Here is a 16,699-nt window from a genome sequence, read left to right as displayed (position 1 = left end):
ACGGCACTGTACGCCTTTGGTGGAAGTTTTTTAAATGTCTCTCCAGAACCACGTGATTTTCCAGGGCACTTATTCCAAGTGCAGTAAAGCAGAGCTGAAGAACAAGAAAGCTAAGAACGGTTTCAATCCCAGGTTAATGGCATAGCGAGCCTTCAATGTGTATCACTTGGCATAAGATCAGAGCAGTCAGATATGTGATAAGAGCTGGGGCTGCACCATTGGCCTCTCAAGAAGTACTGTAGTGTTTTGCAACACTTTGGGAGCAGTTTTTATTTTATTTTTTTAAAGAGTTACTGTATCATCAACTGTGTCATCACATGTGCTTCTGGATGAAGAGGAACACAAGAAAGAAATAGGTATCTAGTCTGTATTCTGCAGAGATCTGTGCAAAGAGAAAATAAGCATCTAATATTTCCTTGATCGACCAACAGGGTGGAATTGAGAGAGCGGTATTTGCAGCCTGGCATTTGATATATGTATTTTTTCCTTCTGTAAATGGATGCCTTCGCATATAGAATCCCATGAAGAAGTGAAAGATTAAAAAATTGTTAGGTAGCAGCTACAATTACTTTATCACAGGACTAAAAGTACAATTTTAACCTGTTTGAAATGTTCTCCAGCACTGTATTAACAATGAAAGGTCTCATGCTGTCCAGAGAGGTATAGCTCCAGTTATTTCTGCTTACAAGTAGAGATCTCCTGTTCTGCACGTAAAGACAGATGAAGTTAGCATACGTCCGTGATATCCGAGAGTTACAAATTAGAATAGAGTCATCAGCTGGGTTTCATGATACTTTTAGACTTTAGGATTTAATATATACATGTTTTTAAGCTTGGAATTGTAACTGGGAACTGAAATTTAGCTCCTAGAAAAATAGTTGTACCTACCTACCCCCTCCTGTTTTTGAAGGTTTCTGCTCAAAAAAAAAAAGTTATGGTTTCATTTGTAGTTGTTCCAGATTTCTGAACAGCTTTTTCAACCCTGATTACTAGATATGTGTCCCCTTAAACCCAGTTTCTTCCATCCAGTCTCCAGCCTTCCTAAACAGCAGGTTTTCTCCCTGTGGATTACAACAAGTAGTGATATAGGGACGCAAATATGTGGAGCTCAAAGAGGTTGTTTCCTCGATTTATTCCATGGAAAATGACTTAGCACACATCAGATTCCAGCTTCTTCACTACCGAAGATGGGTAGAGGAAAATGTTGGTAAATCCTTTGGCTAAATTAAAGTAAACATGAGGGGATATGTTTTTGTGTAACTTTCCATTAGGCTTTTAAACTTCTTCACAGGGAGTCATCACTTAAGTCTTGCAGTAACATATGAAGTAGGAATAATAATCCATTTATTGACAATGTTTATAAATGCCATTTATGGCTGAATAATGTATATATGGAGTATGTGAGTCATTTTGGTCCTAACTAATTGGAAGAATAAGCAAATTAATACAGAAGCTTTTCTTTAAGGTCCTGCAGCACTTGGTTCAGCCTCTGTCAAATCTTGATAACAGTGCAAATCTATTGCCAAACAAATTTGCCTCTTCTTTTGGTTTTGAGATGTTTCCTTACGTTTTTATTTGCAAATGAAGGTGATGTGAAACACAGATGTCAAAGCGTGGTGACAAGGGTGACATTATATAGTTGGGTTGGTGCTTTGTAGTTTGGGCCTTTGTAGATAGTTCCCATTGAATTTGTATAGATAGAGCCGGGAGCATACTAATTTGTCATGAATACTTTGGTTTGTGGCCTAATGATTTGGGGCCAGCTTGGCCAAGCCTGGCTGCTGCTTCCTTTTTTTTTATTTTCCAACTTGGCATGAATTACTCCCATGTGCTTCAGTTCCAGTAATTCAATATTTTGTTCCTTATTTTTGTTGTTCGTTATGTAACCAGAATATTTTCAAACACTTGTAAGGATTATGCCTGTGTTATACACATTTTTGAGCATATTTTGGATTTAGTATGATTACACAATGTGATGTGATTAGACCTGTGGCTGCTCTGAATTCTGAAGGCAAGCAAGCCTTGCAGACTTCCCGGCCAGTGCTAATTTTTAATTAAGCTCTATTTAATCTCAAATTAGGTTTACGTGAAACATTTATTTATGTTTTGAATTATTTTAAATGGGATGCAGATGTGGTGGTAGAGAAGCGCTGAATCATTACATGAAAGGGCGACGCCTTGCATCTGGGAGGTTGTGTGTTTGGGAGGTATTCCTAACATTTAGATCAAGATTTGGGATCTAGGACTCAGTTTTTCAGCACACAGCATTAGGCAGCCCCATGCTTTTGGTCACAGAATTACTCATTATCTACTTTTCTGATCAAACGGATGCTAAACTTGACACTAACATAATTTCCTTATGCATGTAGAAAGGATCTCTAAAAACCCCGTGGCTGGAACACGAAGTAGCATAAACAGAACAGACGGCAGGAGGTAGCATATAATTGCAGTTTGTTTTTGTTAGTTAAAGATGAGCATGTGTGCTTTCTTATGGCTTTATTGTCTTTAGTCATGCAGAATTGGGCGCTCCTCTCCAATCTGTGCAAGTGAATTGGTTATTTCTCCCCGAGCACTGCATCGTAGTTTTCTCCCTCTTTGTTATATATGTTACATATTGTTCAGAACATTGACATATTCTCATTCAGGTTTTGTTTATTGCCATAAATACTCTTTAAACTAAGATTATACACCTCACTAAAGGCAAGATAGGCCATTTGTTGAGCAAGTAGCTATATTTAAGCTGTAATTTCCTACGAAATTTTCTGTGGGAGTTCAGTACCTCCCCTTGAAAGTTTTAGCACAAGACTTTTGACTTTGGCTGTGCAGGTGCTTTTTCGTGCTGATGTAGCGCAAGCGGTGCTAAGGGCTCCCTGTTCACTTGTTACTTACATCTGCCATTGAGTTCACAGCCAAGGAGAATGATCAGAACCTGTGTTATTGCTTACCAGCAATCGCTATGGGTAAAGCAGTGGGCGCTTCGGAAATAAAACCACGGGCTACAATCATGGGATGCTCTAATGGAAGGAACAAGACATTAATGTAGGACATCAATTTTTCTTCTCTGTCCTGGCAGGATCTCAGCTCATTTGCCATGCCATTCTTGGACGGTGATGTGGAGAGCACAGACAAAAATGCTTCTCGCAAGGTAGGATATTTCCAAAGCTTCACCTTCGCTGTAGTGGTTGAGTCCCTTGGTGGTAAACACAATTTATTAGGCTTTAAAAAGTCTGGGGTTTTAATCTTTCCTTCCATACCATTAACCTGTTGAGAGTGATGCACTAAGGCAAATATAGTGACTTTTGCAGACCTTACCATGACAGTGCTTACGCAGCATAACTTGTAAACGATGCTAACCTGTGGTGGAATTGCTTTAAGTACTGCAGATGTTGTGTGTAACACCGTTGTAATTCAATGAAGTGATACTGCATAACTGTATTCTCAGGAATATAGTTAGCTAACAAAATTTGTGGTGTTGCTACAGAAATACAGTGCCCAAATAGGTGTCTGTGGCTGTTGGTATGTTTTCCTGGAATTGCCTCCTGATGGTTCCTCTCTGGCTACAGAGGTTTTAACTGTTCAATGTCCTTGATCTATCTGTTCCTGGCACTGGCAAAATGAGCTGCCTTCGTTTGCTAAAGCCATAGCAGTAGGGTCTTCCCATAAACAAGGTGGAAAGGTTCCTTCTTGATGTGGGATGAACTCAAGGTTATCCTTCTGGAGGCATTGCTATGATTTGTTTTTCTGATGGCCTGCTATTAAATTAAACCAATACATTCACAGAGTTTGCTTTCTTTAAAATGATCAGGCGAGCCTATTCAATGGATGACATTAGGGATGGTTATACAGCGCCTACACAATCTTCAAAGCAATAAAAATTGTGGGTGGGATCTGTCATCTTCAGGTCCTGGCCTCATCATTTTCACAAAGCGTTGAAGTACAAGCTGGTCTGCTAAATGTAAGCCTCCTACCAGCCTTGATGAAAAGAGATAGATACTCCTCCGAACCGTAGATAACCCCAAAAGCTACACAGTGGACCAGTTTGACTTGTGACAATATTTACAAGGCTATGGACCTCTGTGAAGATTAAACCTGCTACAAGCCATTTGTCAAAGAATCTGCAGTTATAGTTCAAGGCAGGTGAAGCAATAAATATCTCCTTAGTGAAGCTAATCTGCATCTAGAACAATAATAACTTAGCTCTATTGACAGCATGAGTTTCTACTCCTTTGCACCTCACAGGAAAGGACAGTTGTTTAAAAAAATCCTGCAATCCATCAGTGACTGAATATGTTTATGACATTGGCCTTGTTCTTTTCTGCATTGGACCTTTTAAGACTGACGTAGGAGTCGCTGACGCAGAGGAACTCTTGTAGGTGTCAGGGAAGCTAAAATATACAGTGTTACCAAAAGGTGCTTGTTTGGTAGGTTTGAATAAAGTGAACAATGTGATGTTTTTGGAAAGGATTGTCATGCTGGAAGAAGGCAGAGTTTTCTAGCCAAAACTCGACTTTTCTATTTATCACCTCCTTTTCTCAAAGAAATGTGAGAAAGCTGCATGAGTCTCAGTCCTGAAGAAAAAAATATACCAAAGCAAATATCACTCGTGTAGTATTACATGATATCATTTAATGACTTCCATTTTACCATTTATGAGGCCCTTGTTTTTCCTCTTACTGGTGTTGGGACTCTTTTGATGAGTGCTTGTCTTGGGGACAACTGGAAGAACATTTCAGTAGTTGCCCCTTTTTGCAGCTTCAGTAAATGCTGGGTTTTTTTCCCCAGACTTGGGTCAAGTTCTGCTTATGGAAGTGCAATTAACTTTGGAATAACCATGCAACTGGGGCTTAACATCTGAAAGTGCTTTTTTAACTGACCTTTTTGACTGAGTGTATGAGACCCAGAGTTTTTTCTAACATCATACTTGTTAGAAAGTAGCTCTGTTCAACAGGAGCTCTGTTCAACACGTGCAACAAAGTGGTAAGAAGCCACTGGCAGGGCCCAACTTCTCATAAGAAAGAGATCAATTAGCAAAATCCATTGCCACACATCTCATCCTAAATATTGTTTTCCTCAATGTGAAGGGTGGGATCTTTGCTGCTAGTGAATGATGGCTAGCATCAGACTGCAGTATTTTATTTAATTCCAACTAAACGTTTGTCAGTCCCTGCTGATGCTATATAAAGAAGTTCCCAAGTTGCTGTTCACTTTCAAGTGAGATGGTTTTTCTTTGTTCAAGTTTGAAATCACAGTGTGATATGTAACTTTTGTATATTGGAAGTCAGTATTTCATCAGTAGCACGGCTTTTCGATTCATCAGTCATGTTGGATCCTGGCAATTCATCAGGGATGCCTCTCTTCCTGCACTTAACTCTTCTGTCACCTGGGCTGTAGATCAAGGTAGAGAAGGTTCACAACCTGTCTTTCCAATCTGCTATTAATTTAAGTCTCCTGTTCTTTGTGAAAGGCTTTTAGAAACTGAATTAACATTTTTTACATAGATTCTCAGCACTTTGCCATGCAAGTGACTCTCAATCTCAACGATCCTCATTACACACCGAGGAAACTCAAGTGCAGAATTATTTGTTCAGGTTCACAAGAATTTTTTGGCAGCGGTGGGAATGTGACACACATTTCCTGAAGTTTAGCCTTAATCACTTCTCATTAACATGGCTACTGCTATAAATGATGCATTCTTCTTTCCTTTATGACTGATGGCAGGAAGGGGATAGGGATAGTTTTCATCTTCCTCTGCTGAAGATGGTGAATATAATATTCTGAAGACTTGTGTAGAAGCTTTTGGTGTGATGTGATGGAGAAGGGTAGCTCTTGTGCCTGTGGCAGGTATTCTGGCCCTTCTTATTGCCTGACAAAGTGCCTTAATACTTGTACTGGTAGCTTTGTCTGAAACAACTGGGATTGCTGTTTGCCCCATGCTCAAAGCTAGGACTCTCCAGAAATGGCTTGAATCCTTACAGAGAGACCTTAGAGGATCATTAAATACAGCAGTATAGACAAGGATAACCAGGAGCTGAGAAGCAATTAGATTTACTGGATTTCCTTGGTCTGGAAAAAGACAGTGGAAGAGGGGCATTTCAGAGGCCTGGAAAATCATGAATGATGTGGAGCATCATTCAGAAAATAATTCTGGTATGGTGTGGCAGGGCAGCAGTCAGGGATGAGTGCCCCTCTGCACCCAAATGGCTCTATCGATTTTAGAGATCTTAGTACCTTGAATGCATATAGATCCTTCATCTAAAATGTAGGTTAAAGGATAAGGTGTGGAAATTATAGGAAACCAATAGTCATTGCTTTCAGCTGAAAGCCCGGGATTGTGAATGATTAGAGAGAAGAAAATGACACAAGAGGAAAATTGTCCATGGGGAGGCAGCTAGCAAATGATAGATGGAGGAGGGAAGAGGAGGAAGAAGATAAGTTTGAAGAGTAATATTGATCTATTCCTTTATGGAAATAATGGAATTATCATTAAAATATAGAATAAAGCTTGGAAAAGAAGTGTGCATTAAAAGTTCTTTTCTCTACATGGGGAAAAAGCTGGTGAGATGTTTATCTTAGGTGATAATGGTGACTGTCGTATTAAGGACTGAAGTGTATTTAAAGCAGAAGATGCTAAAGCTAGACATTTTAAAATTAAATCCAAACAACTCTGATAAAACACAGTTGAATGAATTGGCACAGCTTTCTCTGACTAGTGCTGATTTTTAATAAATCTTAGAGCAGAGATGAAGTTCCAAAAGACTGCAAAAAAAGCAATTACCGTGTTAATATTTACAATGTTTGCAATTAGAATAATTTACAGGTTTGTCAGTCAAACATTAGTCCTGGGCAAAACAATGAAATATCTAATGTTGGATAGTTAATGATGCTATTATAATAGACTCATTTGGATTGGAAATAATGATAAACAGTTCTTATTGATCAAATGTGGGGTTTTAAATGAATTATAAATTTGGTTGGAAAGTGTCATAGTGTCGGTGTCATGTATATAAAAACGTAGCACAAGACATTTTGATTTAAGAAACTGGAATGACACTGAATAAACATGGAGCCTATTAAATGAATAAAAACCTGGCTGATAAAATAAATTGAGACTCATCAGTGGAAAATTTTGTTTCTAGGCAGACAAAACATTCTGTTCCTATACTATATCATACTTTATCAGTGACTTGAAAGAAATACAGACTCATTACTGATACAATTTGTAATTCATACAAAAGTGGGGGAAGAGAGTGGTAAATTCTGAGCAGGAAACTCTCCAATGCAAAATGACCTGAATCACCTAAAACACATTTTGCAAACAAACAGCCCGTTTCAGTTTGGCGAAATTGTGATCAGTTACACCTAGGAGCAAATAATGCAGACTTTATTTTTGGGAAGTCTTTCGCAAAGCTTTGATTAGATTCTGAGAATAGCTGTAGGTAATCAGCCGTACACGGATTCTGGATGTGACACAGTGGTTAATGGATTAGTTTGGTTTTTGGATGTACGAATAAAGGAATAGGGTGAAAAGTAGAGGTTTTGTTACGGCTGCGTTTGGCACTGACTCGCAGTTCTGCTATCAGTAATGCAGGAAAGCGTTGATGAACTAGGATCAGAAAACATCTGAGGAGTGACTCCAGTATTGAAGGACTTCGAGGATCGCTTTGTCCTGCTTCTGGCCCCACCATTGTTTCTGTTTTGTCCAGTGACTCATGGGAACTGCACGAGCAACCCCTGGAACAGGGAGGAGAAGCAAAAAATATGCCATTTTTAGCCCCCCCCTTCACTGGATAAAAAAATCTCCTTTTGATTTTTTTTTTCCCCCAGTCTTTAAATTATCCATTTCTTTATGAGCAGCGAACTGGCTTCAGCAAGGAGGATGGGGAGCGTGTCCTAGATGGTGCCACAGCCTTGGCATGGGGCATCTGCAGTGGATGCAGCGAGTCTCAGGGCAAGGACACGTGTGCCAACCGCTGCACTGCCATGTGCGTGGCTCCTTCCCATCTGCTGCTTTAAAATAAATGCAGTTAAGGGTTAGGAAGTGGACCGGGAGCCAGCCCTGCTTTCACCTTTCCTCAAGCCTGCTTCCGCCTTTGCGCAGCCCTGCTCGCTGCTGGAAACCTAACGCCAACTGTCCGTACAGCAATGCAGGGCTCTCGGAGCCTGCCAGAGCAGCCCGCCACATCCCATTGTATTTTAATTTGGGGAAGTGTCATTGTACTTTAGTTTTGGGAAGTGACATCTCTGATCCTGTAAAATATGTTGTCGTCTCAATTGTTACTGCTCATGCAGAACCAAGGGAACTAATGGTGGTAAATGTGACCACATGGTGCCTGCGAGAGTAAGTCCTTCATTACCTTTCAGTCTAATGAAGACAGCTCTTGTGTTTCTGTGAGCTCTTTTATTCCAGCAGAATGAGAGAATCATCCAATTAACTTTATCAAAGGGCTTTTTTATTGGGATTCAGTGGAAGGGCAGGAAACAAGTGCAGGCACCTATCTGGTGTATCGTCTCTAATTGTGTTTACTGTCCCTGTCAAGGATGGTGGGAGGCAATTCCTTTTCTGTTACTCACCTTTCAAAAAATTTTTAAGTGAAGAGGCAAAATAAAGGTCAAATAACTCACTGTTGTAAAAGCAAACAGAACTCAAATGCTCCATAAATGTCCTAAATATTTGGAGTTGGAGAAAAAAGGAATGGAGCTCAGGAGCATTTAATAACTTCCACTTAAATTCAGAAGCATTTGAAAAGCTGTTTAGCTTGAGCCCATTCATATTCCAGACAGATTATTTTTTTGGACTGTTCTGAAAAATGAATCTAAATTCACCAGAAACTGAACCAGAGCCAGAGATTTTTCAAGGAGGGCATCATCTGGGGAAGGCTGTGTGCCCAAGGAAGGACCTGTTGCTGGAGGGCCCTGCCAGGGGAGCAGGGGAGATGGCTGCGAAGACGTGCTGCGGCAGGGACACAGGCAGTGTCTGGGTTTCCCCAGCTCCAACACAGCCTTTGCCTGTTTGTGGTCAGGGTCTTCTCAGCACAGCTTGTTCATGTTTCTGGCCACGTCACTTTGGCAGGATGCTTCTCTTCCCTGCAGTTAAGTGGTCCTTAAATTCTAGGTTGGGAGCAGAAATGGCTTCTTAGAGAGGACTTCATTTGGGAAAACGGAGGGATCAGATTTTCAATACAAAGCATGGGAAGGAAAATGACAACATTGGGAAAATTTCTGCCTCTGAGAAGGGGCAGGACTGAGATGGATGGTGTGTGGACGACGAGAGACTAGTTTGTGGTGAAGCATGAATAGTTTGGTCTCTTAGCGCATTGCGTTGGGGATTATGATACGGTAGTGATTAAATGTAGTGCACTTTAATCTTTCTTGTAAAATAAGATCAAGAATTGTGAGTCAGGTAAGAAAACCGTTGAAGGGAAAGATGGCAGGGTGGTATTGAAAGGAAGACTGTTGGGTGGAGGGGCAGAACTGGTGGGGTTTCCCCAAGCTTAGTCCTTGGACTGATCTTTGCTAGTAAGGCTGAGATGAAAAATCGAAGCATACTAACCAAATTTGTTGATGATGAAGGAGAGGGGTTTTTTTGTCATAGCAAAGGACCTTATACAAGAAGAACTGGATGACCTTCAGGATGGATAATTCTTAACAGCACAAGATACAAGGTTGTTCACTTGGGATATGTCAACAATATCAGTAAATAAAAGAGGTCAGGGACCATTCTCCTGGCCTGGAGATGAAGGGCTTGGGCACAGTCCTGTTGCAGAGCCAAACTCTTGCACCTACTAGAGCAGGGTGGCCATGTGCAACCTGGGACTGTCCCTGGCTTGTGCTCTCCCTGAGTCCAGGTGGCATCTGGGGAGCGCTTATGGCACAGACGAAATCCCCACCAGCTGGTGAGTGAGCAGGGAAGCCATAAGGACAGCTGCTCGATGGTTTGAGCCTGTGTCCAGCTGTTTCATTCAGTGGTAGGGGTAGTCTGGGACTAGTAGTGGTTTATGTTGGGAATTTGTCATGTAGGAGTTTGTTGAAAATGAAGATGTGGGTCTGCTGGTCCATCACAGGATGGCTCTGAGCCATTAATGTGCATAGCTAGGAGAAAAGAAGAGATTAGGAACAGAGAAAGATTCCTGCATCCAGGCGAAATGACAGGGGCAGCTTTCAGGATGCTATTTCTTGCATTGAAATCTTCCAGAGCTGCCCAGCTCGGGGCAAGTGCCAAGCTATCACTTTACGTTTAATTCAAAAAATTGAAAGTAAGTCTGCTTGATGCCAAGCACTGTAAGACATGTCTCATTTTGTTGCTTTATTTTCAACAGTGGCCAGTTCTTGGATGTATTTTAGGAGCCTGCCTAAGATCATTTGGCGTATACAACAGAGTAAAATCTCTCCCTGGTCCCCAGCTGAGGATCCTTTTGTGCTCTGAAGCATGAAAACTGATAGTGTCTTACAGCATTTTAGGATGTATTTACTCAGTGCTATGCAAGGTAACCAGTTTAGCCTTGAACAAGCAGAGTCAGTCACTAGAAACAGCACATCTGATGTAGCACGGGGCTCTGCTTGGTTGCTTAACCTCACCAGGGAGCACATTGCTGTAGACTGAGGGTAGGGTTGCACTGGCACTGTTACCGAGCTGCTAACGTAGCCCTATTCGCGCTGCACTGTCCTCTGCAGACACATGGTCAGGAGCTGACATTTCTCTCCAGCGTAACCAGTTTTAAGGTTTAGGAGTCCAAGGTTAGACCTCAAAGATCCCGTACATGCTCTGCACAAAGCCAACACAGGGAATGTTTTGTGGTTGGTTGGTTGTTGTTTAGGTTTTTTTTTAATTAGGTGAACAGGCTTCATACTTAGAGGAAATTTTCAATTTGTTTGATTAGACCTTATTTGTGCATTGATTCATATTGTGCTTGCATTGCGTGTTTGGATTCCTTATCTCCAAAAGGCCAATTACCCGGTCAGGATCAAATGAGCCGTATCACCATGTGCATGTATTAGGTGTGTTTCATATTTCTGCCCATTCTCACTTCACTGCTTTTCCTGGACTAACACAAACTGAGGTACAAGGGTTATCAATGAGAGAAACCAGGATGCAATACGTTTTTTGCTGCTACAGCTCAGCTGGGGGAATAGTTATCTTTCCAAAGCACATGTGGGAGTTTTGTGCCCACCTGCCTGTCATTGCTTCAGGAAATGAGTCCAAAAAGCATGAAGAACAGGCTGATGATCCATCTAGCTGTGTAACCTGCCTCCAGCACCACTGCCAGAGTTGTCACACCGAGTTTGCATAGGATGGTGGGGTTTATTCCACAGCAGAGACTGTTCCGCATTCCCAGTTTAAGCATGAAAATTAACATTGCCTTGTGACTTTTAAATACGCTGTGGTAACTGTTGTTGCTGCTGATTTTACTCATAGAAGCACCTAATCAGCTTTTAAAACTTGCAATCCATTAGCCTCAAATAATATTCTAAGAAAGCAATCCTGTTGTAATTCCCAAAGCAAAATCGCAGGTATTTATCTGCTTTGATGGTGGGTGTAGCCTGGGTATAATTAACATGTGGAGCGGCTGGGGAAGAATTCGATGTAGTAATTTCCTTTGATTTAGTAGCATGCACATGTATATTTAGCAGTATGCCCCTAGTGCTCAGACAATTAACCAATTCATCTGCCTGGCACGATGGAGAGAAAGCAACTGGTTGTGATTGCAATAAATGAAAATATCCCACTGCTTCTGCTTGGAATTTGAGAACAATTTGCTTTCATGTCTGACTCGCGCGTACAAGGGAATACTGCCATTATTTGACAAATGGTTGCTTGACATTTTACATTTCTAGAATTGCTTTAGCTCATGAGGATACCATAGTCTTTTAGAAGTGTCTCCTATCAGTATGTCATTATAACCAAACAAGCATGCAAAAAAGATAACATGAAATATTAGGGGTAGCACCAGAATGATGTCTTTCTCTTAGCTTTACAAATGTCATGGCTTGTCACTTTAGGAAAAATTATGATGAAATTACCATCCTGGAAACAGTCCTAAATTATAGCAGTAGTGGCAGATTTGTATTATGATTCAAATGAACTTGAAAATATTCTTACTCCCCACTTGCAGGCAGTAGATTTGGCAACAGACCTATTTAAATCACAATGCAAAAGGAGGTGCCGTTGCGCTACTTGGTCGTTTCCTGGACTATGTAGTTGTGAAGAGAACAACGTATAAGTAGTCTCAGATGATTTACAGATGATATTTTCATAAAGTTATTGAGCTTTTATGAAAAAGCTACCACTTTGGGACTATTTACCCATGACAAAAATGCTATTTTTTTATTAATTTACTTGTAGTATGGTTATTATTCTGGATCTCAGTCGAGGGATTGTGCCCTATTATTCTTGATAAATACTCGCCGGGAGACAGTCTGTGTGCCAGAGGACTTAGAGTGGGAATAAAGGAGATACAGTCCTCATGGCAGAATAGATGTGTAATATGAAATGAGTTTTCAAGATAGCGCACAGAATCTGTGACAGAGCTGGGAGGTAAATGTGAGGCTCAGGCCACTGCATTAAGCATGAAACACTACATTTTTCTTCTCTGATGGATGCTGTCAGAGTGTTTGGTACCCAGTGCTTCAGTTAGAATTGATTTATTCTTTACAAAAATGTCCCCTTGAGGGCAACTGATCCCCTAATTCTTCTGCAAAAGGACAGGTATATTTTTGAGATATTTTTGTCCATGCTGTCAAAAATAAACGTGCAGGTACAAAAAGCAGTTGTGCCTCTTGAGAGACACCTCCATGCTGCACGGAGGAGCACAGAGCAGAATTCATCGGCTGTCCAGGGCTGTGCCGTGCCAGCAGGGCTCTGTGCCCCTCCTCGTGACGCATGCTATTTGTGCCCATCTCCCGGACCAAGTGTCACTTGCCTTTTAGGTTAGAAACCTTCCCAAACGAGGGACCACACTCTTGGCAGGCCCTTCTGCAATTCCCACAGAGCAAGACCCATTCCAGCTCTGTCCCATCCCAAGTGGAAAGAGGAGCTGGTCCAAAGTGCATGTGCAGGAGACAGGATTACGAGAAGTGGGATGCTGTGTTATGGAGGGAGCAGCTTTTTGGCCATCGTGCTGCTCGTGTGTGTTTCTACAAGTGTTCTGGAGCTGTGGCTAAGCATTATTTTGAAAAGGGAGTTAATTGCCTATGTGTTTTAAACTCAGCTGGCCATTTGTAGTTGGATTCATATACACAAGCCCTTCACTGACCAAAAGAGGGCATATAGTACCTATGAGGCTTTCATTCATCTCTTCTTTCGCCTAAGTCATCCTAATAAAAGATGTTATTTTTCCCTACAATGACTGCCATGGCAACAATGCCCATACCTAACTAGACTGACACACACTGGGTGGCACCTTTGCAGGTAGAAGTTGCTGTCTGCTCCATACCTCCTGGTTTGTGTTGCGTAATGGGGAAGAGAGAAGCACGTGTGCAAAGGGCTTGAAACTCAGTGGCACGCCGTGCCTGTGGGCACATACGCCGTGGCCTTTGCTAATGCGTTCCCTGGAGACCTGAAACCCACCGCTGCCTTTGCCAGGAACAGAGCCCTTCATTCATGAGAAATGCACCCAGCTGAAAAAGCAGCCTCATAGCCACAGAAGTACTTTGTGCATCCAGAAGGAAATAACCCTCCGTATAGCCCAGGCACAGGCAAATCCCACAGAGGTTTGGGGTCAGCTTCTGTTAATTGTATGTGGGGAGAATTTCATCTTTGCTCCTTTTTTTTGTTTGTTTTTCTGGATTTTTATCCTCCCTCGCTGGGCAAGCCCGCACAGTGCCGTGCTGTGTTGTGCACAGATATTCATGCTAGCTGGAAAGCCAGCACAAGTCCCAAAAGAGATACAGCTGTTAGAAAGGTCGTACCCAAGCTTGGGGACGGGGTAATTAGCAGAAAGGTCATACCCAAGCTCGGGGACAGGGTAATTAGCAGGAACATCGTCACTCTAAAACGGTTACTCTATTTTTGGGACTGGAGTTGCATTCCCACAGTTGTGGCATCGTAGAGACCTGTTAGGTGCATGAGAACTTGTGCGCTGGACTGTGTTGCAATGTGCGATGGAGATTTAAGTACTGTAGATGGGTGCTTAAATTCGGAAGGAAGACTTTGGGGCACTATGTTTCCTTAATGGCTATCATTCATTGCCTTAAATAAATTCATTGCCAGTCATCTTTCAGTTGTCCGGGGAAGGAAGAGGGATGTTTGGCAAATAAAAGCAGTAAAAAAAATCCTGTGTTGTATGTGTGATAATAAAATGTATGCACACGTGGTGAAATGTTTTGTGAAACTCAGGGCATCTTTAAGAGCAAGGGGCAGCATGGAGGCCAGAGAGGTGGCACACACGCATCTGTGTGTCAGTGCAGGCAGGTGCTGGGGAAGATGAGGTCTGGCTAATCCACCACCTGAATAAACAGGAGCTGACTGCGTTGAAACAAGTTCAGAGATCCTGATGGCCTGAGCTGAATTGAATTAATGGTGATTTTTCTGTTTTCTTCCTTTTTCTCTCCTCCTTAGGTGGGAGAAAGCTACTCTGCTGGCAGTCCTTCAAAAGGCCTTTTCTCAAAAGGGCTCCAGAATCGACCTTCCAGCCCCGTTTCTGCCCCTGTGAGATCCAAACATAGCCCCGGCTCACCCAAAACAGTGTTCCCCTTCCCCTACCAGGAGTCTCCCCCACGCTCCCCACGCCGAATGAGCTTCAGTGGGATCTTCAGGTCCTCCTCCAAAGAGTCCTCCCCCAATTCTAACCCGTCTACCTCTCCTGGGGGCATCAAGTTTTTCTCCAGATCAAGAAAAAGTAAGAAATTGCTCATGTTATTTCAGGAAGATACACAGTACCTCTGGGCTTGGCCCATTCTTTACCTGCGGTAGTGAAGTAAGTGCAGATGAGGCATGTGCTAATTGTTTGTTATTGCTTTCACTGACCATGTGTTTTGGGTTTCTGACATGCTGGCCATTAGGGTATGACCTCTGCAGGGCTATGGACACCTATGCAGGGCTGAGGAGGGAAATCACGCTTCGAAGCTTTGCTTAGAAATCCTGTGTCCACGTTAGCGGGAGTTTTCTGGGTGGTTTCACCAAGGCTGGTTGGACATCAGCGCCGGGGCTCGAGAAGAGTTGGAGATGTTCGTGGGGTTTCTAGTGGAGGTGGGCACAGAAAGGAGGTCATCTCAGGAGCTAAGGGAGGCTCACCTCTGTAGACTCCATAGAGAATTTCAGCTGTTTCTTTAATTGATATTTCTTTGCCCTATTGTAGAGGGGGAAAGAGACCTTTATGGGATAGAAGGAAATGATATGTGTTTCCAACCAAATGACCATTAAGGGAGTGCTTGAACTCCTCTGCCAGAATATAAAAGGCATCGTAGACCTCCATGGTTCAGAGCACTTGCCTGCTTTATATGGGGCATAAATTTTACCTCTTCAGCAGCCCATTGGCTAACACGCTATTAGGACTCAGAAATGAGCAGGATTGAGAAAAGGCTTTGATTTTAAATCTTTCTTGCTGAGTAAAGGCTCCCAGTGCTGGCCTACAAACCAAACCTGGTCTACTCAAGGGGTCAGTGGCTGTAGGAAGGGGACAGAGTTACAGGGGAAGGTCAGTAATAATATCTAGCCACTGGGGGTACTGGATTGTCAGACCACAGCGAGTTTTCCTTCTGTGAACAGAAGAAATAATGATAATTGTTGTTAAATCTTCTGTGACAGCATAGGTACAGAATTAGTGATGCGTATACCTACGTTTAGCTATATGCTTCCTGCAATATATAGTATAGAGGGACCTTCTTGTTTTTCTTCATGAGAATTTCCCTTAAAAACATTGGTTTTAATCAGAACAAGTAATTTAATAGTGACTTTTGTACACAAGAACGCAGCTATAGAAACCCATATAGGATTTTTCTTTATGTTTGTCAGAAGTTCTGCTGCAGTTTAATTGAAATGGCATATTTTCCAGTCCTTACCTCTCTCTAAAACACCTTCAGGCGATTGAAAGTAGGAGAGTCAGTGTTTCTGAAGGACTCCAAGTAGACTGCAAGCATCGTTTCTATTCAAGGACATTCTCTGCTTAAAGTTCAAGTATGCTTTTTATGCTCCCCTCTTTTTCAAGCCTCACAATAATTAAAGTCTATTTAAACTCTTTTTGCTAGTCCACGTAGGTTTAAATATTGCATAGGCAATATGCCACTGATTGAATACACAGAGAAGGGCTCGCTGCTGCATGAATAACAGCAATATACACTGCATAGCAAAGCCATGTTGTGACTTTAATCAAGTTATCCAAGCAAACAGCACTGTTTAAGTCCTAGCTAGGTACAACAGAATATTAAATAAAGGAATCTTCCAGTAGTCAGCAAAATCCTTTTGATAAGGTCACATCACTGTCGCAGGAACAGGCCTGGAACAGGGCCATGCTATTTTTGAGCTAACAGAAGATACCCATGACCCTGCTGCTCCAGAGAGGGTTGCAGGAATTGCGCTGGGCTTGGGTGTTCATGGTCTTTTGTTTTTAAGGCAGGAGGGACAGCCTCTTGGAAAGGGCATGATGATTAAAATGGGTATTTAAATTGATAATTCTTCCCATTCTGCAGCTTTTTGCAAAACAGAACATTTCTTACCACGTGCTTTCACATTGTTTAGCTCTCTTACGGAGAGACTAATGCAGAT

The 16,699-nt window shown here is 42.0% G+C and overlaps 1 protein-coding gene across 1 annotated transcript in view; it reads left to right on the top strand.

Moving 5' to 3' along the window:
* Positions 1-16,699, top strand: part of PRKAG2 (protein kinase AMP-activated non-catalytic subunit gamma 2) — a 229,291-nt gene that overhangs the window by 66,013 nt on the left and 146,579 nt on the right. The window contains exons 2-3 of the mRNA XM_075492347.1: positions 3,074-3,145; positions 14,555-14,834. Coding sequence (XP_075348462.1) covers positions 3,074-3,145; positions 14,555-14,834 — 352 coding nt within the window. The remainder of the gene's footprint in view (positions 1-3,073; positions 3,146-14,554; positions 14,835-16,699) is intronic.

This window comes from Mycteria americana, chromosome 2, assembly GCF_035582795.1.
Source record: "Mycteria americana isolate JAX WOST 10 ecotype Jacksonville Zoo and Gardens chromosome 2, USCA_MyAme_1.0, whole genome shotgun sequence".
Classification (NCBI taxonomy): domain Eukaryota; kingdom Metazoa; phylum Chordata; class Aves; order Ciconiiformes; family Ciconiidae; genus Mycteria; species Mycteria americana.
Note: the sequence above shows the minus strand (reverse complement) of the source record. Positions and strands in the feature narration are given on the sequence as shown.